The 23,416-nt window shown below is 35.5% G+C and overlaps 1 protein-coding gene across 1 annotated transcript in view; it reads right to left on the bottom strand.

Moving 5' to 3' along the window:
* Positions 1 to 428: 428 nt before the first annotated feature.
* The window catches only part of NYAP2 (neuronal tyrosine-phosphorylated phosphoinositide-3-kinase adaptor 2), a 252,409-nt gene continuing 229,421 nt past the window's right edge, over positions 429 to 23,416 (bottom strand). The window contains exon 5 of the mRNA XM_027876137.1: positions 429 to 568. Within this exon, the coding sequence (XP_027731938.1) occupies positions 429 to 568 (140 nt within the window). The remainder of the gene's footprint in view (positions 569 to 23,416) is intronic.

Raw genomic sequence — 23,416 nt, 5'->3', positions numbered from 1 at the left:
TACAAGTTTGGTGACAACATTGATGTGTTTTCAACAAGACATTTAACAGAAACCTACATAAAATAAAATAGTTAAATTTATCAAACATTGATAAATTTTTAAGACAATATAAAAGTACAGAAAACATGGAAAAAGACTAAAAATACCAAGCTAATACATATGGTACAAATTTACTACATTTAGATTACAGAATGATGGAAAATAGAGACAAAAAGAAACAGCCTGGGGACGAACAGCAAAGAAAGTTACACCAGGAGCAAAGAGCAGACTTTCCTTGCTGAGTGATGGGACACACAATGGCACAACCCATCTCATCCACGCATATGCACACATAGAAAAGTAAAAGCAAATGTCAAGAGTCTACAGGTAACAAATGACAGACAGAGAAACGTGAGAAGCATTTGGCATGTTGCGTGCGTCACATGAAGTCATTCACGATTGCCTAACGATGATGGTACCTGGCTCTGTTGCAGATCGCTGGCTTGCCTGAGAGGAGTAACTGATGCTGACGGAGGAGGCACACCTGATGTGGATGCAGATCGACCTAATCTGCAGCTTACTTTAGGCTCTGTGAAGAAGGGAAGAAGACAAAGAGTTAGCATCACTGACCTCAATTCAGGCTTGTGAGAAGTAAGGAAATGAACCTCTCCTATAGAGTGATGTCAAATTGATTTCTCTGAGGAACCATTTCATAAGAATATCTTCCATGCAGTTATGATGAGTAACTGCTTCCAAGTTCTCTGTCATTGTACTTTACCACCATGCATTATAATATATGGGCTATTATCAGGACTGTTATTAATGGCCATTGATTAAATCCTTCAGTGACCATCGATTGTGAACAGTGCTCCATGCTTAGATCAGCAATTTGGGAACAAGGAGAAACATCTGCAAACCACTACATTGCCTGCATTCCTCCTCATTTCTAAATTGATCTAAAAAAGTAAAGGGCAGTTTGTTTTAAGGGTTTTGGTCAGTTTCTAAAAGAATCATACATTCTTTGTATTAATATTTCATTATGTTAGGGCAACTTATTCAACAAATGGCATTTTTATTTTTTCGCACTGACAATCTTGAACAACACCACCACGATCTTAGTGATTATTAGTTAATAGATGACTCCAAGTTGCCTTGCTACTACTTTATTGGCCTAGCCAAAAATATAGAATTGAACTTGCAGTAAGGGAAAGAACACTGCTTTGAAGTCAGAGGACCCAACCTCTCATGATGATGACTGAGATAAATCAGTTAATCTCTGGGTGCCTCAGGTTTTCATTTGGATGTTAAATTAAATGTCCTCTGTGGTTCCTTTCCTATGATCGTTCACTTCGTTACTTTATTAAAGTATCTTGTAAAATTTCCTAACACTATACAAAACGCTATGGGATTTACGAAATTTACAAATAATCATTTTTAAAGAAATTACAATTTAGGCCACAAAAGGGTCAAAAACATGACACAGAGATAGAGTTTAATCTTCTCACTTTACAGATGAGGAAACAGGTCCAGAGAAATGAAGTAAGTCACATAGCTAGTAAGTATCTAGAATGGATTAGAACCCAAGGCTTCCTGACTTAACTTCCAGAACTCTAGTCGCCACTAACAGTGTCATCTAACCAGTCAGGCTGCATGTGGACCACAAAACTCCAGAGTGCCTCCTGAGCCAGATTAAAATGTAATTGGGAAATGCTTAATGGAATAACTATAAAATACAATATAATATAGATAATGTTAATTTGTGGTTTTCTAAGTCAATATGCTACCCACAGTGTCTGCTTCTATTTGAGTTTGGTACTACTGCCCTACACCACATTAATCCTTAAAAATATCTTTCACTGCTAAAAGCTAATAGATAGTTTAAGGAATCTCGCAAAGCCATTTAAGTAAAATAACTGTTACTGAAAATGAAAAAAAAGGGATGAAGACAATAGTGCATTGGATTTCATTAATAAAATAATTGTTTATTTTTATAAATGTATAAGTTAAGTTTTGGTTCCTCTCCAGTTAGTACTTTTTCCAGACTCTCCAAGCCTTTTTCTAGAATATGCCATAAACATCTTCAATCAGATGTCTCCCTTGAATTTCACATACTGGAAGTAACTACTATGCTTGAGGAAATTGACTATGTAGCAGAGGAAGAGCCAGCAGAAGTGAGCAGTAGAGATGAGTGGAAATGCCTTACACATGAAGATTTCTAACCAGTGATTTTAAGTAATAGTGAGAAACGTCCTGTGGGCTTTGTGGGGTCAAAGGTTACTTGTTCATTGGTCTTGGTTTTCATTCAATAAAAATGTTCCTGAGCATAGGCCTTCTTTGCTGTATATTGAGGAGAATATCCCAGGTTTTTTAGTTGAGGTTTGAGTCAAGTATGTGGACTTCTGGCAAAAGATGCCCTGATAAACTGAATTCAAACAACCAAGCTCCTATGTACTTATTCCAGCAAAAATTTAAAAATACAAACAAAACAATTAGTGATAAAGAAATTCAATAAAAACTATAGTGACTACTCCAGAATCACACAACTAGACAGTTAGGAGCATATGGGCAATAGGAAAGAAAGTCTTTCAGAAAAGTCATCAGTACTTCAGGCAAACTATGCTATAACCTCCAACATGACCAGTCAGAGACTCTTATTATCTTCAAGGCTCTGTGTTTGTAGGCAGCAAGAGCACAAAGTTACCCTAAAAATGGCCTTTAGGGTTCTAAGACACTAAGATCATCAGCTATGAGAGCCACTGGAAGTATTTTTAATAGTGAAGGTGGTTGAAGGAATGCTCAAACTGAGACACCCAAGGATCAGGAACACAAAAGTCTCTACCATTCTCTCCTGAGATATGAAAAAAAGGTCTTGGAGATCCAGCATTTTGATCCTCATATATTCAGGGATGTACTCAGTCTGTGCATTGGAGGTCAATACAAGAATCCAGTTGATTCATGTTGAGACAAAGTAGGGGTCAGAGACTGGCTTTGGCACAAAACTCCAATTAGGGAACCAAAGATGGATAAAATGATAAAATGAATGATGAAATGACCAACCACCCTAAGTATTTTAATAAATCCAGAGATAACAAAAAGGTCCATTATTGAAGGAAATTTGTATCTCTATGAAAACTGAAATGAGAAACTCAAATGAAAAAGTGGATTTTCAAAAAGGGGGTTTATGAATACACCAAAGAAATGAAATGAGGTGAACAAATATCTTAGAACAGAAAGTCATAACCTTAACCAAAAGACTGAAAAAAGTAGAATATTTAAAGTATATGGTGTAAAGAACAACTAAGCTGGAAAACAGGAGAAGGAAAGTTATCAGACTGAATATCATTTCTAAGAGGCTTAAATACTGTATTTCAAGAAATCAGAAAAGAAAATTTCCAAGATCTCTTAGAGTAAATGGGGGCAAAGTAAAAGTATGATGAATCTACTGATTATCTCTTGAAAGAAAAGTCTGAGGATTTTGGGAAGATGGCAGAGTAAGTCAGAAAATTCCAAGTTCTCAAGATTTTCCCCCACAAAAGAGACAAAAATAGTACCTCAGGGTGAATATAGAGTGCTAAAAGTAAATAAAAGAAATAAGAGCAGGAACCAGCACATGCCTGGTGAGTGTAGAAGCAGTGGAGTGGGGATGCCACTGGCTACAGGCACTTACAGGAGGCTGGAGGTATCTGTGTAGGTTCTAGGCCAAAGGGGAAAACTGAAGGGGAATCTGAGGCCAGAGGCACCATCCCCCATACCCTAGGACTAGAGGTGATTACAAAAACTAAGCTATTACAAATTTAAAAAATAAATGCAGAAACAAAGGAGAAAGAATTCAAACATAGAGAGTTACTATGGGAATAGAAAAGACTGGGGTTTATCTTCAGAGGAGGATACTAAAGCAAAGAAACCCTCTTCTACCCCAAAGAGTAATGTTAAATGTTCACCTGCCCAAAAAGAATTAATAGAAGAACTTTTAAAAAGCCTTTAAAAATCCAATGAGAGAGACCAAAGAGAAACAGAAACATAACAAACAAACAAAAGAAACAATCCAAGAAAAACAAGATTATGAAAAGAAAGCCAACAAATTAGAAAAGGAGATCCAGAATCTTAAGGAAGAAAATGACTCCTTGAAAATCAGAATTGGGCAAAGGGAAGCCAGTGAAATTATAAGAGATCAATAAATAATAAAACAAAATATAAAGAATGAAAAAAATTGAAGAGAATGTGAAATATCTCATAAGAAAAACAACTAATCTGGAGAACAGATCAAGAAGAGAAAACATAAGAATAATTTGACTACCTGAAAGGTATGATTAAAAAAAATCATGATACAATAATAGAAGAAATGGGAGAATAAGAGAGGGATCCTTGGGAAGATAAGGTAGGGATCTTTAGAGGGGAGAGTGAGGGAATAGGTCAAAGGGTGTTATAGAAGGGTGTTTAGATTTATGGGAATGGGAGGATAAGAGAGGGATACTTGGCAAGGATAGTTTAAGTAGTAGGAGAGCAAAGTAGTGGGTAGAAGTAAAATAGAGGAGTTAGGAAGGATAGGAAATAAAAGATACACATCAGAAGTAGAATTTGTTAGTGAAAGCATATTTCTATATGTGTATGTATGTGTATATATGTATATGTATATATCTATATCTACATGTAACTATATCAGTGCTTATTGTAGCCTTCTGGGGGTGGAGGGGAAAAAAGAACAAAGTAAAATTGCACATCAGAGAATACAATAAAACTTACAAGGAAGCAAAGAAAAGATGGACAGCTCTCAACACAATGTGAAGCATTTGTTATATAAGCTTTCTTGAAATAGAAATGTATTGCTATATATTTTGAATCCTCTAATATTCTGCTGTGCACATGACATGATTTTTTCTTTTCTTATTTTGTATTTAAATTTCAATATTTATGTTTATAATGCTTCTTTTTCTTTTCTTATTGTGTATTTAAGTTTTAGTAATAACAAAAGAAAAAAGAAAGAAAAGCCCAAAGGAAAAAATCTCAAGATTGTTATAGCCAAATTCCAGGGCTTCCAAGTCAAATTAAAAAAGAAAATATTACTAGCACCAGAAATAAAGATTTTTAGTTCCAAGGAATCAGTCAGTATTATACAAGCACTGGGACTTCTCTTACAAATGACAGAAGAGCTTGGAATTCAATATTTCAAAAATTCAAAGTCATTTTTGGCTTATTAGCAAAAATAACACCATACAAAGATGAGAATAATACTACATGAGGGGGGAAATGTATCTTTAATGGAATAGAGAATTTCAAATATTCTGGATGAAAAGACCAGAGCTGAGTAGGAACTATAAATGCAAATATAAGATTCAATTAAAATCTAAAAATAAAATTTTTAGAGAGTCTATATGATTCTGAAGGTCCAACATTTAACAGAGGAAGAAGAAATAAGAAGTAAGTCCATTCAGAGTGTTTTCTTCAAATGGTATTGAGGGATTATAAGAAAGTGGAGGAATTGAGGATGGATTTCTTCTATTGTAAGGGTTTAATATGAGTAAAAGAAAGAATGGAAAATGAAATACACTAGGGTGGCAAGGGAAAAAAATGGGGACAAAACTTCCTGTTTCTCATAATTAGTTTGTGAGGGAAGAATATATAAACAAGGAAAAAGGAGTAGGAGGAGTGCACATTCAATGAATTTCACTACGATCTGAATTAGCAAAAGAGGACTAAATAGACATTCATACACACAATGAGTCTGTTGAAGAAATACCACAACATCAACAAGGAAAAATGTGGGAATGGTGGGGAAAGAGTTGGGGGTGGAGAGATTATTAAGAGGGAAAGCAATATCAAAGAAAGAATAGTCTCAAGAAAAAAGAAACTTCCTCTTTCAAGATAAGAATAGGGAAGGGGGGCAAGCAGTGGAAGAACTAGAAATGAAGGAAGTTTCTATCAATTAAGGAATAGCAGAACAAACTGTGATATATTAATTTAATAGAGTATTATTGCTTCTTATGAATTAATGAAAAATATAATTCCAGAGATGCTTGAGAAGCATGAACTGATTCAGAGAGAAGTGAGCACAACTAGGAGAACTATTTATAGGATGGCGACACTATTGTAAAGAAAAACAACTTTGAAACACTTAAGAATCCTAATTAAAACAATCAACACTGTCTTGAGAGACCCTATGATAAATTATGTTACATCTGATAGAAGTGTGGCAGGAGACATAAATTTTTGGACTTAGCTCCTGTATGGATTTGTTTTGTTTGAGTATGCTTATTTGTTAAATCTTTTTCCCATTTTTTTTAATTAGTGAGGGGATGGGGAACCAAGTAGTATTAAAGGTGATACAAAAAAGAAAAAGTAAAACTGAAAAATGGAAGGCCATTGAAACATTTTAAAAAATGCACAGTTCGGAGGAAGGAAGAGAAAAGCATTAGCATTTTTGGTGTAATGGGTAGAAGCAGTGACAAACCCTCCTATTGTGTTTTGCTTTGTTATATGGAAATACTCAGCTTTTGTTAAGTATAAAACAACATATATATTTAGATAGAGATATAGAGAGATAGAGATAAATGAAAGATAGATTATATGTATGTGTGTGTGTGTGTGTGTGTGTGTGATGACACAACCTTGGAATTTGATTTCCTAGGAGCCTTTGATACAGCAAGTATTACATACATTTGTATATTTAGTGCACATTCACTTAGCTAATCCCTGTTATTACTAAGCAAATCACTTAAGAATGCATGTTTTTAAAACTTTCCAAGTGATCTCCCATTGATGCATATTTACAGTTCATTTTAAGAATATTTCTCTTGCTAAACTAAATTAATTTATAAAGCTAGTTTCTGATCAAATTAAGTTGTTAAACTAATGGAAGCAAAAGTATGGCTAAGAAAGAAGGGGGGAAAGAAATACCAGACCTAATGCTATTAGAAGAGAAGAAAATACATGCTTCATGTTTTGGAGAAATGTTGCCCATTCAGTCCATTAAAATACCATTTGGAGACCCAGAAAGACTTAAGAACTTGCTACTCTTATTGACTGAGTGGTTTACATCAGTTGCTTTTATTTCCTCTCCACCTAATAATACCCTTATACCAGGCTCCTACACACACTATTCTACTAAGGTTTGTTACTCAGAAACCATTTGTGATATCCAAATCCAATGGCTTTTTTTCTACTTATTTCCCTTATATCTTTTGACAATGGTGATCACATTTTTCTGCCTGGACTCTCTCCTTCTTTAGTATCAAAGACAAGATGTTCTTCCATATCCATTTACTTTCTTGATCTCTTCTTCACTCTCTTCATTTACTTTTGTAGAAAGGCCCAAGCCAGGCAGCTTTCATTCCTCTTCCAGTTCAGCTCCTGACTTTAAGTAACTTCCCCTAGTACCCGGGGCTCCTGACTCTGGAAATCCAACTATGACTGTAGCTTTCTCACTCTAGAATATCCCCCGGTTAGTCTAGCTTCCTTCTGCCTTTGGTGAGTTCTTCCAAGGACCTCCATTTTGTCTGGATTAGATAGCCATTATTCCTCTTCCATCGCTGCTGTTGAAAATCTCTACTTCTCAACCAATCTCCCTATAGCATACAGCACTCTCCACTTTTCATCTTCTTCTTGTGTGTTGTCTTCCCCCATTATAATCTAAGCTTCTTAAGGATAATGACTTTCTTTTTGCTTATATTTGTTTCAGCACCACCTAACACAATGCCTGGCATTTGGTAAAGGCTTAATAAATGCCTGTTTCCTACCTTCCTCCCTTTTAATTGGGAGGCTTTATTGATGATTTAATTTTTAACCCTGTGCTGATCAATAGGAGAGAGGTAGCATAACATAGTGACAAAGGGTCAACCTGGAAACAAGAACACTCTGGAACAGTTTCAATCAAAGTTGAGTTCAAATCTTACCTCAGATATTTTGCTATTATTTTCAGGTTAGGTCATAACTTCTCAGTGTCCCCAAGCAATAATACTCAAAAGAGACTGAAGAGTTTGAAGAGACTCAAAGACCAGAAGAAAGTCCAGAAACTGAAAATACTGGATCTCTCCTCTCTCACCCTCACCAATTCCCACCTAGGCCCTCATGCAGGGGCATTGGCATTGATCTCCACTAATGGAAGAGAGAATCTCATACCAATGAGCTTTGGGACTCAGATTACATTCTACAAGTGTCCTACACTATTCAAGTGCCTCAGGCAACTCTCTAAGTGTGTAAGTTATAGATTAACTAACTGCTGATTTAGATAATTGATGAGTGGAAGGAATTTCTATACTGAGAGTGCTCCATAAAGATTAAATCACAAGTCTTGATTAAAGAAAACTAAAACAAAACATAATTACCTTCACACCCTCAAGAAACCAACTCATCTTCTCTCACTGTAATTCATTCACCCCTTAAAGCAATGATTTCCAAATCCATCTCTCTATACTTGACTTAATTCCTTAACTTGTATATGTTCCTTGGCTATTTATGTTTATACTATCACTATTTTCTCAGGCATCTGGGTTCAAAACCTTGGAGCTACAATTATTTCATCCTTCTTTTGTTCTCTGAATTGATTTTTGTCTTCAAAATGTCTCTCCTATTTCTTCTTTTCTCTCCATTCTTTCTGCTACAATTCAAATCCAGTTTCACCTAGAAAGATCATCCCAAAATTGCTCCAATAGCCTGGCTCTTGGTTTCCTCATGGCAAACTCTACTCCTCCCAATTTATCCTACACACTGATGTCAATTGATCATTTTTAAAACGGTATTTGCTGAGTGTCATTCCCTGCTCAAACATCTGTGATGCTTATTTTTTTACTGAAACAGGCTGGTCAAACTAGGACCCTCATCCCACCATGTAGGAAGGAAGAGAGAAGCTGATGGAAGAAAGGAATAACAGTAGGTGACTGGTGGAAGCATACAATGAAGCTATCAGGTACAAAGATGGAAATTGGAAGTTCCTCATTTTTTCATTTTCATTTTAATTCATTTATTTATTTAATTCATTATTTCCACTTAGTGTATCTGAGGTATTTATAAGACTGGATAGAAATAAATGGTTTTATAAGTCATTCACAGAGCAGTACACAATGTTAAGGATAGAAATAACAGTATAACTTGTAACTTTCCAACATTGTGTGTCATGAATGCATACTTACCTTGGGAGTATCACCTACCCTTTCAGAACATACCGTGTCAAATTTCCTTCAGGAATCTGGAATGAGATGCTCTAACTGATGTTTCCTAGGAATACTAATACTGAGAACTCTCATTTAGACACACTGAAATAGCAAATTTAATTCCAGTCCAAGGAATCAGAGGTAAATGATGTGGGTTCACTCCAGGGTTCTGTTCAGCACTATGGCTGAAAATATTACCCGTTGAGCTAATGAAGTGAGTGTCTCTTGCCATATGAGATCACAGTGCTGATTCATTTACTCTGCTTTCCTACCTCCAGGAGCAGACTGGTAACTGATATGTCTAAGTATATGAAGTAAAACAAAATATACCATAAAACAACTGGTCAACAATGTCACATAATAAAGACAGTTTTTCCCCTTTATTCCATTTGTTGGTCACAAGAGGGGCTATGGTGTAGTAGAAACAAGATTCAACTTAAGATCAGAAGATCCTTTAAGGTCCCTTAAGGTTAACAAAGTATTTATATAAGCTAAGTTATTTAATCCTCATAAGCATCTTGTGAGGTAAGTGAACAAATTGAGGCACACAGAGATTAAGTGACTTGGCAGGGTAAAGCTCTTCAGAACCTGGATCTACCTTACCTTTCCCATTTTATTGTACATTATTCCCCTTCATAATACCTATGGTCTAGCCCATAGATTCCCAAAGTGGGTGATACTGGCCCCTGGGGACACTGGAACAATCTGGGGGGTGGGAGGGAGAGGAGGCAGTAGTAGCCTTGGGTGCAATTGAGGGGACATTGAATAAAATTAAGGGGAGGTGGAAGCATAAGGAGAGAATTTTGAAAGACCGTTCATACATGTTTCATCTCTCATGTAACAGAGTTAATGTCATAGTGATTACATTATTTTCCAAATAAACACACAAAATGCAAGTTATAACCTGTCAGTGATCAAGTCCACCAACAGGTCTTAACAAGCAAGTGTTGGCAGGTGAGCATGTTGCCCATTGTCCAGAGTCCAGCATACATCAGCAAGAACATACGCATGCAATGACTTGTTTACAACATGATACTATACAGTTACATGACATGATATTGCATCATCAAAATTTCAATGCAGAAAAAAACACAATTTCACAATAAATTATTAAATTTAAGATGTGTCATTTAATATATATGTATATATGTGTATATATGCATCTATATTATTTTGAAATGATGCAAATTTTTAAAAAATGTTAAAAGGTTAAAGAAAGTAGATTTCCAAGAGGTGCTGAGTAATTTTTTTAAAGGGGGCAGCAGGCCAAATAAGTTTGGGAACCTCTAGTTTAGCCAAACTAGTCCTCTTGTCATTCTACACATAAGACAATCTATTTCTTAACTCCTTCCTTTGCACCCATTGTTCCCTGCGCATGCAATACATTTCCCCAGATTTCCCACAAAATTTAGCTTGAGCTTCACTTTGTATATGTTTTCTGATTCTTATCCCTCAGTTCTCATGCCTCTTTCCTAAAGTTACCTTTCACCTATTTTTCATATATTTTCTGTATATTTCCTATATGTATATTTTGTTTCACAGATAAAGTGCAAGTTCTCTGATGTCAGAGATTTTTTAATTTATTTACCTTTCTCATCCTCAGCCCATAATACATTGCTTAGAACCTGTTAGGCATTTAACTGTTTTTTTCCTTGACTATTACTATTACTCTTGTTACTAATGGTACCACCATTGTTGCTGCACTTCATATCGTAGCTTGGCTCACAATTTGGGTTCTCCCTGCCTCCTAGCTCTGATGTCTAATCTGATGCCCATGCAGGTACTAAGTTGATATTGCTAACACATCGATCAAACCTTGTCATTTTCTTGCTCAAGAAACTTATATAGTTACCTATTGTCTCTAGGAGAAGATACAAAATTCTTTTCATTTCAATATAGCTCCAACCTAAGTTTCTTGATTAATTTTATAATACTCCTCAGATACTCTATGTTGCTGCTTAACTGATATACTTGCTACTCAACATTCAATCTCCATCCATAACTTTGAATAAATTGAGTGCCATGCCTAAAAGGTTTTTCTTCATTAAAACTACCTCTTGAAGCAGTCTTTAGCTGCAACCAAGACTCAGTTCATGTGCCATCTCCTATGTGAAGACTTTCTTGATCCTACTGGTTGTTAGCACTCCTTGGTTCCACTACGAAAACACACAAACCTATATGTATACACATACATACACACATGGCTTGTGTATTTTCCCCTTACTAAAGTATAAACTTTTTGAAGACAGAATTGTTTCATTTTTGCCTTTGCATCTCCAGGACCTAGACTAGCATCAACAATATTGTTGAATTGATTATAATTGAATTACTAGGAATTTTCTCAGGCTTATGCTCTTAAAAGCATCCCAGGCATAACTTAAGGGTAGAAGCTGGTCCATGAACAGATTATGTGTCTTGGGAGGCAGAATTACTTTCAACAGAAGACACTACTCTTCATTTTGTTAAATATTACACCTTATTGACAACTGAAGGTGGAAAGTGTATCACAAGTCTAGAGTTGTTGTAAAATAGCAATTTTATACTCATGGTCCTAGAACTTTAAGCGTATGATGGTACATATCCAACCATCTTAGACGTCAAGAAAGCCCATCGAATCTACTCTGAATCAGAACCAGAAGCAATTGCCCAAAAAAAGTCCTAAGATAGCCCTAATTTAAAAAAAATACTTTGCTGTTGTCTTTTGGGGGCCATGGAATAAAATGTGAACTAATAAACTCATGAAGTAAGTCTGGGCTGACTGTACAACCCTGGGTAAATCACATAATCTCTCTCAGCCATAGTTTTCTCAACTGTAAAATGATGGGATTGGTCTCAATGACTTCTAAGGTCCTTTCCAGCTCTAAAACTATGATCCTATGACTAGTTTCTAAGGCTCTAGAGATGATGGATAAGGGTACAAACAGTAGACATAACCCATGAACCAACAATTTCATTCTATCTTTCACATTTAAAAATTTGCTTTTTGGCGGGGGGGAGGAGGGGAGACCAAACACACAACTGGCATACTAATGCTGCACTGATTTATAATCTCTTTGTACCTATAGCACTCACTCTCCCAAGATAGAAAAGACAACTCATTCATATGTGGGAGGCCATTCTAGTCTTGTGATACCTTCCCAAACTACAGGTGAAAGTAGGATTTGGCTTTTAATAAAATGAAAAGTAATTACATTGTCTAGAGTATATAGTCTGTTCATGGATAACCTTCCAAACCTAACAGGGAACCACCAGACTTGATTGAATAGGAGTTGACATGATCAGACTTGCAATTAGGAAGCTCTCAGACAGCTGAGTTGAATGAAGCTCAGTTGAAGATAGACTGGAATGGAAATAGAGTCAAGTGAGAGAGGACAGCCAGCAGGCCATTACAATAGTTCAGGCATGAGGTGATCAGGGACTGTACCAGAGTTGTGGCACTGTCTGGGGAGATATGTAAGAGATGTTAAGAAGATAAAAACAGCAGGACCTGGCAACTGGTTGGTTACAGGGAGTAAGCATGAGGAATTGAGAATGATCCCTAGGTTGAGAGCCTGGGTTACTGTCAGGATGATTGTACATTTGACAGCAATAAGGAAGTTAGAAAGAGAGAATGCTTTGGAGGGGGAAATGATTTGGATTCACTAAGTTTAAGATTTTTAGAAGATATAAGCAGCTGGAGATGAGAGACTACAAGGTCAGAAGGGAGGTAAGGACTGGACAGATAGATAATATGAAAATCATGGGCATTAAGATGATAGGCGAACTCAAGTGAGATGATGAGATCATCCAGCAAAAGTGTGTAGAGGGAAAAGAGAAACATTTATTGATGATTTATTTGGTTAACACCATGTTAGGTGTTCATGCATTGGGTCACTCTGCTTCTCTTAATATTAAATTTTGTTGTCTTTTGTCTTTAACGATAAGCACAGAAATTTTCTTATCCTAACTGCAGGGGAAATGTGTAATACAATACTATCTCAATCAGTATTGGGTGTAATGAAATCTTTGGAACCTCTGTTGCTACTGAGGCTGCTTCTGAGTTGTTCTTGCTTTCCAAAAGCAAAGGCAAAGGACCACGTTCCCTCTCAAGATGTGCTCATTTATGAGAGATTGGCCTTACCAAGAACAATGCTTTCATCTAACTTCAAAGAATTGAAATCTGTTATACTCAGATGAGGTAGATTCTTTTGTCACCTTATTTTTTTTTTAATGCACTCTCTTTCAGCGCCCACAAGAAGTATTGTGAGTTTCAAAGTTAGTTGTTCTGGTAGAAATTTCTAATCAGTGTCTATCAAACTTCCAGGGTACATGAAAGGCAGAGAAAGTTTGCTTTGAATACTGGAAAATGTACTTGACATTGACAAAAACATTGAACACAAGCCAGACAGGTAGTAGGTAGCACTTGGGATAACATAGAAGGTATTTGAGAGAAGCTGGAATCTACCCACATGTTAAAGGCCAAAATTACAATACATGATAGAGAAATAGTGTGGTGTGCTCAAATGCATACAGGGTTTGCAATAAAAAAAAGTGTAGATCAAATTCCACTATTGTTAAAGTATACTAAGGCCACTTTTAAAAAAAAAAACAATATTTTAAAAAAAATATCACTTCAATCTAAAGCCCTTTTCAGACTTACTTAAATGAAGAAAACTGTATCAGCACTTAATTAAAATTCTAGAAAATGTGTTCCCTCCAATAAATCCTTACCCCCCCTTTAAAAAATTTCAATATGAGCTTAAGAAATTTTAAATAAAATGTACTTTTCCATATATACCTGGTATAACAAAGGGATTGCATATGACACTACCAAATTCTATTACACATAGCTTGCTTTTGCTTTTTAAGTATACAAAAAGTTCAAGTTGTAACTTTCAAAGCTGTCTTGCTTGTCTATGCTTCTTTCAAGTCTTCCTTCTGTTGTCTTCTCTGCATTGAAAAAACACACTTCAATAACCTCCTTTCTTCCTTTTTTTCTTCTTTTTTCCTTTCTAAAGGCCAATCACTTTCTTTTGGAAGACTGTGTACATGTTTAAGAATGATTTTAGAGTGTGTGGAAAATAGATCAATGGGTGGGGTAACTGGGCTTAGAGGGGAAAGGTCTTAATCTGTTTCAAATCATTGCTATGTTGATCCTTAAGCAAATTGAATGGTTTAGGTGAAATGAATCTCTGGAATATACTGAGATTTTAAGGTAGCAGTAGTTGTTTGATGAATGGATAGAAGTTTTTTCTAAGCTTGCTTATTATGTTCTATAACATTGTTAATTTGTATTTGATTTTTTTATTTGTTTAGAAATACTATTATCTGTAACTTCAAAATGGCTAGTGTTGGAGAGATTTTTCAAAGACATGGAGAAGCTACTCATTTTTGTATCCCTCTAAGCATAAGTTAATAAAATTGTTTCTGGCAGGCATGTGTCCCAAATACCATGCATATCTTTTTTTTCCCCTTTGATAATACATTTGTGACTGTGAGATAGTGACATCATCTCCCTTTGTCGTCCTTGCATCACTTGTGAACAAGGTCAGGTTACATCTAGTGGAAAGAACACTGAACTTGGAAGTCATGTGACTTGAGTTAGAATCCCTGCCTGGAGAGACTTGGGAAAGTCCCTAGAATTTTCTTGGCCTCATTTTTCTTATCTATATAAAGGAGATGGATTAGATGAATTATAAAGATCCTTGGGATACTTAAGTCTTGGATCCCATCACACTAGATATTTCTTAAGGTCTCTCCCAACACTAAATTTTATCTTTTCATTTTGAGATAAAATATGGAATGAAAACTGTAATTCTTATAGTCATTTGAAAATTCTTGATTGTTCTTGATTAAGACATATTGCTTTTTCCCCATTTCTCTTGTTTGTATATCTTTCTCATTGTCACTTCTCTTACAGAAGGGTCAAAGTATATGGGGAGAGTCCAATAGGGAAAAGAAAACTCACAACCATTCATTTTGTTATTTGTTAAAGCCTCTGGAAAAAAGTTCGATGGTTTAAAAAAGAGATCTGAAACTCTGGGGTTCACTAAAATGAACTAGACTTTGAATTATTTAGGGGTTGTATTTTTCTGCTCTCATCCTTTTATCCTTACCATGGTAAATAGTAAAAGGTTATTATTAGTTTCATGGTATTTTGGATGGTTTTCTCATTTCTAAAAGGAAACAGTGATTTGCTGAACATAAAAGCCTGCATTTTAGAGGAAGTTCAAAGTTTCAGGAAACTAAAGAAAGGACATGTACATTCACCTGGCTGGAATATTTTTGTTAAAGTTCTTACCATAGAGCTGCCCCTAGGAGAGAAAATTCACATAATGAGATTATTTTAGAATTTCAGGAACTAAATACTCTTTGATAGTGTTTGAAACAAACTGTCCTTCACTGAATTTATTTCCACAATTGATCTCATTTAGAAAAAAATCAGAGTGTAAGGGAACATGTGAATGAAGCAGATCAGAGATAAGGTCACAGTGATCACTTAAGGACACAATGACAATAACCACCATTTTATTATTCCACAAGTTCTCCCAAGTTCATGGAAAATAGATTTTCTTAACCTTGGGTCTGTTAACTTTAAAAAAAAATACATACATACGTATATCTATATATATGTATATATACATATGTATATATGTGCATGTATGTATGTGTGTATATACATATATAATAGATGACAGTATTTTTATATAATTGGTTACTTTTGCAATACTACCTATTTTATTTTATGCATTTAAAAACACTGCTCTTAGAGAGGTTCCATAGGCTTCACTGGATTGCCAAAAGGGTCCATGACATGAAAAAAGTCAGATACCCTATTAGAGGAGGCAGACAGAAAATACAGAATGGGTACTCTAGAATTCATGAGAAATAGAGACTCTGGGCTCTCCCATTTTCCTTATCCCATCCTATGAGTCTGTGTGTCTCTACTGTCGAAACTCCTTATTGATATAATAGAAGCTGAAATAGTTGTTAGATAGAAGAGTTCACTTTGCCCCTGTCTTGAGTGACTAGAGTCAACAATCAATTCTTAGAATTCAAAGGACATTCAATGCGGGCAAATCTTGGGAACACTGAACTAAAAGAACATTGGAGGTAGAGAAGAGGAAGAAGTAAACATTGGCTCTCCTGACAACAAAATAAAGTAAGTTTTTGAAGTGTTTTTCTTGTTTACACCAAGAGGGGAGTCTAATGAAGTTAGTAGCTGCTGCTTAATAAAATGTGCAGCAACTTTAGAAAGACTGATTGCTTTAATTTGTGGATAGTTAAAATTTAGGACAGCCGAGTTAATTTGCTATGACAACTCCATCAGTTCTGTCTCTGTCTTTGTCTGTTTATCTTTCTGTCTATCTCTCATTTTTATAGGCATTGCTCCATTTCCCTCTTTCTTCTCCCATTTTATAATTTACATTATTTAACATTTTTCGAAATCTATTCCTACATGGAACCTTCCAAAAGGAGTGAATAGGGCTATTCCACAAGGAATTTGCAACCTAGTGTGGGACATCTCCAATTTTCAGAGTAATGAAGCACTTTATTGCATAATGAATCCTGGAATAATTGGGGATTATGATGGTTTACCTCAGCTGCCTAGAAACTGTGGTGCAATGGATAAAGTTTTGGATTTGGAGTCAGGAGACTGTGTCTGATATTTACTGGCAGTTTGGCCCTAGAAAAGTCAGTTTCCTTATCCGTAAAATGGAGATAATAAGATCGCCTATTCCATAGAGTTGATGTGAGGATCAAATGAGCTAATACATATTAAATACTTTGCAAATCCTAAAATACTAATAAATGCTAGAAATTTCTATGACCACATGTTAATTTGCTATCACTCCAGCTATTTTCTTTTGGCCTATAATCACTCAGAATATTAATTATTTACTATATTACTTGTTTATGAAGTCTGATCAAATGAATACTCTCTCCCCCTTCACACTTCTCAAGTTCACAGCAGGAAATTATAAAACACTGGCCAGCTATCAAGTAGATTGTGACTTAAAAAGCCAGAGAACAGGAGGGGAACAAAGTGGGAGAGATGGGGAGGAAGCATTTCCAAAACTTAACTGCAGTTACCACCTTGGACAGGAGATGGCAGCGAAAAAAAAATATTAGTTATCATCTCCTCCTTTGGGTCTAAGTTACTAGGTTGTCATTCCAGAACATACACTTTCATAGGTTCTGACTATAGTAAAAGATGCAAACTTCCATTTTTTGGGCGGCTAATGACTGTCACTTCACTTAAATAGCAGAAAGTTCCTTTAAAATTCAGCTAAGGGCAGAGTCCAGTTAAGGAATTGGTGCACACTAGACTAGGCTTAAATATTGAATCACATTTGGGTCACCATTCACCAGAGGTTTTTAGCTCTCCCTTGAATTGTCTTAATATATACAACATCCCATGCAAAGTGGAATTTTCTGAATTTAAAAGTACAGGCGCCTAGTTTTTGTCTATGTTTTTTTCTGAAGAGAGATTTTATTTAAAAATGCTCTTTCATTGTACCTTAGTCAGCTATTTGATTATAAACTTCCAAATCACGCTTTTCCAAATGATCTGACTGAAAAGTCTATAATAATGCCAATAAGAAGCAAGTGTCAGACAGAGCCCTGTAACAGAATTCTCTCCTAGAGTAAAAGGCACAAGGATTTTGCGTTAAAACAAAAGAAAACTTTGTTATTGCATTGTTTCTGTTCCTCTCAAATTTGACCAATCTGCTGCATTACTTACATGATGTCATCAGTGTGAAAGAATTGTTCCATTTCATGCCCTACCTTTTTGAATTAAATTTTGACTTTTTTTCTGAATATATTTCCACATGGAATTTTCCCTAGAGCATGTGGGGGCTAAATAGTGTTATACTATAAGGAATTTGAAACCAAATGTGGAACATCTTTCTCTCCAGCTGTTTTCAGGGTAATGAAGCACTTTATTGCATAATGAGCCCTGGGAATAATTGAAAATTTTGACTGTTTACCTCAGTTGGATAGAAACCATGTTAATAGGTTCAATGTCCATGTGGACCAAATCAATAAGCATATATTAATCATATACTATATGTCAAGCACTATGCTAAATGTTAGGGATATGAAAAGGGTAAAACAGGGCCAGTCCTCAAAGAACTTACAATCTAATGGGAAAATCGGTTCAAAATATTTGTTCTACCAATGATTGGCAAAAAGGGAGAGCCCTCCTCAGGAATGGGGAATAATCACAAGTTACTTTGAAAAGCTGTTTGTTTCTGTGAAATGAACTGCCTAAGAGTCAGACATCCTGACTTCTTTCTAATTCTAGCTCTAAGCCCTGGTAGCTGTATGACCCTAGTGAACCTCATTTCCCTTATCTGTAAAACAAGGATAATAATACCTGCCCTGTCTACCTTGCCAGGTGGCTGTGAGGATCAGATGAAATAATATTCTTGAAAATGCTTTGAAAACTAGATTAAGTAGAGTATGAAGTGCTTTATAGATGTAGGTACTGTTTTATGTATTTATAATTATAATTGTTATCTCATTCTTTGCATCTTTATTAACTACTAGCACTGCTACAACTACTTTACAAGTTCCTGGAGGTCAGAAAGGTATCATATCTTAATCATCTATGTATGACTCATAGGGCCTAGGATACTACTTTGTACAGAATTTGTTGAATGAATGAATGAACTTTTTGAAAGAATGAATGAAATGGCTTTAATTTTTCCTTCTTTCTCAGTAAACTCATTTGTATACTCTTTGCCCAAAGTATTGAAATAAATATATGACTAAGCTGACCTAATCAATTGTATTTTTTGACCCTCAGTTACATGGATGACATATACAGAGAAAGGAGTGAGAATATTAGGAAAATGAATAATTTAGTGTTTTATAACAACCAATTCAGAATGGGAAAGTTTCATGCTTTTGATTGTACTTTGAAATAAAGGAATTCTTCATTTAATACCTGAGGGTAAAGGCAGATGGCAGAACCCAGCAGTAGAATTCAGAAAATGTTCCCTGATGAACTAAATAATCACTGTCTTAGAACTAGAAAGAAGAGTAGGTTATGTTAAATTGTCTTCTGCTCCATGGTCTGTTAGATTGCAAGATAGGAAACAATGAGTTTTTTAGTAACGATAGCCTAGGGGAGGCAGAATCTAAAAGCGCATAGACCCTGTGGAAGCTGGCGGAGGCTTAACTTAGAGCCATGTTGAGGACAAGATCACAGAATACAGTCAAGAAAAAAAGCCATTAATTAACTGGAGAGAATTCAGAGAAGGGTAATCAGGATGGTAAAAGGCTTTGAGATCATAATTGAGACATTATGTCTTATAAAGATCAGTTGGATAATGAGTTCATATTTAGCCTTGAGAACAGAAAACTTAGTACAAGAGAATAGTCACAATATGCACATGGTTCTGTGATCTTAATCAATTTGAGAGTTCCTTTCAGTGATGCACGTTACAATCCATCCATGTCTGACAAGGTGTGTAACTTCCTCTTTGTCTACCCAATATTTCACCACAGAGAGTCTCTTCTCAAAGTGTAGAGGACTGCCTTACTTTCTTCCAGCTAGTGAGGCACCTTGACTGTCATCTTCTCATTCCTCACTTCTGCCATCTTAAGATGATGATAACAATTTTATGTTTATCATACATATATATATATATAAATAACACATTTATTTTATTACTTATTTATTAAATTAAACGATAGTATTTATATAGCAGTTTAAGGTTTGGAAAGTGCTATCTTGACTCCAACATAGTGATATCATCTTCATCCTCTTAGGAGAACAAAGAACAACAACCAAGCATCTAACATAGTGCTAGACACAAAGGTACTTAATGCGTACTTGTTGACGGACTGACCGCTTTTGCACAAAGTATATTAAAACAAGTTGATCAAAAGATTGTAGAAAACATTGGAATTGGATGGGGCCTCAAAGATCTTCTAATCTAATTCCTCTCATTGTATAGAAAAGGAATCTGAGTCAGAAATAGGCAAAGGGACCTGCCCAGCTCATTACTATCATGCTACTCTACTTACTCTTTTTTTTTTTTTGTAAGACTTGCCCAGGGTCACAGCTAGTAAGTGTCTGAGGTCAGATTTGAACTCAGGTCCTCCTGAATCCAGGGCTGGTGCTCTATCCACTGCACCATCTAGCTGCCCCTTCTACTTACTCTTTACCTCACTCCAAGATACCGAAGGATTTTTCTTTGTTTTAATTTGTTTTTGTTTGTTCTTTTGGCTAGTTAGCACAGTAAGTTAGAGCACTGTGCTGATTAGGCCCAAGTTATGAATTAAATCTCCCTGTAGACATTAGCTTTTCAGGTTTTAATCAGCAGACAGCTCCAGGAATACCAGGAATAGAAGTATGATGTTAGTCAAATGGTAAGCAGAGATGGATCAGTGAAAATCCTAGATTGAATTTAGAGAGGTAAAGTGTCTAGAACTAGGAAAGCTATCATCTTGTAGTACAGTGACTTGGTTCTGAGGACTGCATTTTAGGGAGGACATACCATAGATCAAGCAGAGAAAGAAAACCAGAATGGTGAAGGGATGGAATGTTTTTTAATAATTTGAAGGGTTATCTTGTGGGAGAGAAAATAGAATTGTTCAGCCAGAGAGATGGGGGATTCCATTTTTGTTCTCAAATTCTCAGGGCCTAGCATAGTTTTTCGCACACAGTAGGTGCTTAACAAGAACCTGATGATCAATCATTTGGTACCTGTTGAGAGAACTAGGAGCAAGGAATAGAAGCTACAGAGAGCAAGATTTCAGCTCAACAAAACGGGAAAAAATTGCTAAGAGTTAGAATTATTCAAAAGTGGATTGAGCTACCCTGAAAGGTAGCACAACATTAAAAATCTTCCACATTCAAAAAAATGCTCAGAATAGAAAAGCAGGAAGATCAACATATTTTTGAGAGAATTAAATACAAGCAGAACATCTTTGAAAGCTATATTTTATATTTATCATATATATAAAAGGGGAAACAAGCTATACAAGAGATTTAAAGTTTCACGTACTTTCATTTTCTTTTATGTTTTGCTATGGAAATAGATATATAAATTTTATATGGTGTATGAAAGTTGAGTTGAAACTACACTCACACACATAAATGTATATATACACATACATACATACATACATTAACCAAAAGGTGGATGACTATTTTAAAAATTTGTCATGGAGAGGATTATTGCTCAAGTATGGGTTGAAGTAAATGGACTTTGAGCTCCCTTCCAATTCTGGGATTCTGTGAATCTACGAAATCCATCACCTCTGATAAGAATTACTGATGGCAAGTCAGTGTTATCATTTTTATAAATGAAAGAGAACATTTTTTACCTACTTCAATAGAAGACCAGGATATGAGTAAATGAGTAAATAAATGAGTATATGAATAAGTAATTGCTTCATTTATTTTCAAGGTCACTGTACATAGGAGATAGAAGAGACTAGGTCATGGTCTTATGATCTTTGAAAGGTTATAATAGCCACCAAAGCTCCAGTAACTGGAATCCATACCAAAGTATGTTGGAAGGTAAGCCAAATCAACCTACCAGATCCATCCTACTAGAGGAGACACCAAGCAGCTGAGATGCAATGTCCTGCCACAACAGGGCAAATCATCCAAAGGCTATAATATGCAAAGAAGGGAATTTGGAGAGGTAGATTAATAGCAACCCCCTTTAAGTTGAGTCTACTCTCCATAGGGATTTAGGTGGTGGAGGGGAAAATATGTTCCACTCTGAGACAACATGTTTATAATTCTGTTCACTCTATATTTTCCGCAGTATATGTATGTGTGTGTATATATATATATATATATATCTACATCTCTCTTTTTCTCTCCCTCTCTGTCTCTCTCTCTGTCTCTCTCTTTCTCCATACACACACACACACACACACATATCTTTGAAAATCCCAAATGATGTTAATTAATTAATAATATATTAAGACAATATGAATTACTTAACTGATAGTGAAGTACTTATCACCAGGAAGAATTAAGGGAGAATATACCAGAAAGGGAGCTTCAGCTGATAGTATTAGAACTCCACTGCCCCTCAGGAATATGCTTTTTATCCCTGAGGGGCAGATGTAGACAGCAGAGATGTGAGGACCTGGTAATGGGTGAAGAGAGTAAATTGAGAATATCACTACATATGTATATGTGTGTTTATGTTCTGACAAACACACATATAGAGAGTATGTTTATTTAAGTGCGTACTTACATGTGAATTATATACACATACATAAACATTTGCTTATCTTTAAATAATACATTGCTTAGATCTCAAGGTCTTCCATAATCTGGCCTCCCCTACTTAAATTCATATCCCTAGATTTCCCAACATTCATCTTTCAGTTAGGATTATCTCTCTACTATTGTCCACATATGCTCTTCTTGACTCAGTGCCTTTGTTGATTGGTTAATTATAAGATTTGATGTCATATTAATTTAAACTCTGCCACCTTTCCAGTGTTTTATGTGAAGAAAGAAGGAATTAATTATACAAAGATCTGGATCCTGTTTAATCCTTACTCACAGGACAATCTTTTAAATCATCAACTTTAGTTACTAAAGAAAACTCACACAAAACAAGAAAGACCTCAGTGATAAAGTTGATGAATCTATTGGAAAATCACTGAAAAGTACCTTAAGTAAAGAAACTCTTATGCAAAGGTATCAATCTGTGAATGTGAACATATTTGTGAGAGAAGATTTGTAAAGATGTAAATCTTATATTTATATTTTACTTTCCAGTTTAAAATCTGGTTTAAACGCCATTTGTAAATGAGGACTTAGCACCTACTTAGCTCCACATTGCTGTTTGAGCTTCTTACCTGAAGGTTAAAATTGAATGGGGGCATGTGGAAGGGAGTCAGAGTCTAAGAAGAAGGTGGGAGATTGTGAACTGGGCAATGTTGACTCATTTTCCCCTACCTCAAACTTAGCGAATAGCAAGCTCTGGCAAGAACAATGCATATGCCTACTAATTGATTTTCTTCCAAACATTTCCTAATATATGTTTAAAAGAAAACACACAAGAGATAGGAGGCAAGTATTATATTTTATGCTTTTTTTGGATAGGCAAGGTGTAATGGGAAAAAGAGAATGAAGAAAAAAATAACCTAGTTGATTGCATCTGGAGATGAGGGTCCAAGTCTAGACTCTTACACTTAGTGGCATCATTACCATACCCAAGTTACTTAACACCTCTGAGGTTCAAATAGTATTTCTATAAATTGTGAATGATAATACTTAAAGCCTATCTCATATTTATGAATAAAAATATTTTAAATGTTAA

Source organism: Vombatus ursinus, unplaced genomic scaffold (assembly GCF_900497805.2).
Source record: "Vombatus ursinus unplaced genomic scaffold, bare-nosed wombat genome assembly UNPS02014810.1, whole genome shotgun sequence".
In the NCBI taxonomy this organism is placed as follows: domain Eukaryota; kingdom Metazoa; phylum Chordata; class Mammalia; order Diprotodontia; family Vombatidae; genus Vombatus; species Vombatus ursinus.
The sequence above is the reverse complement of the archived record's forward strand: the minus strand, read 5'-3'. Positions and strand labels throughout refer to the sequence as shown.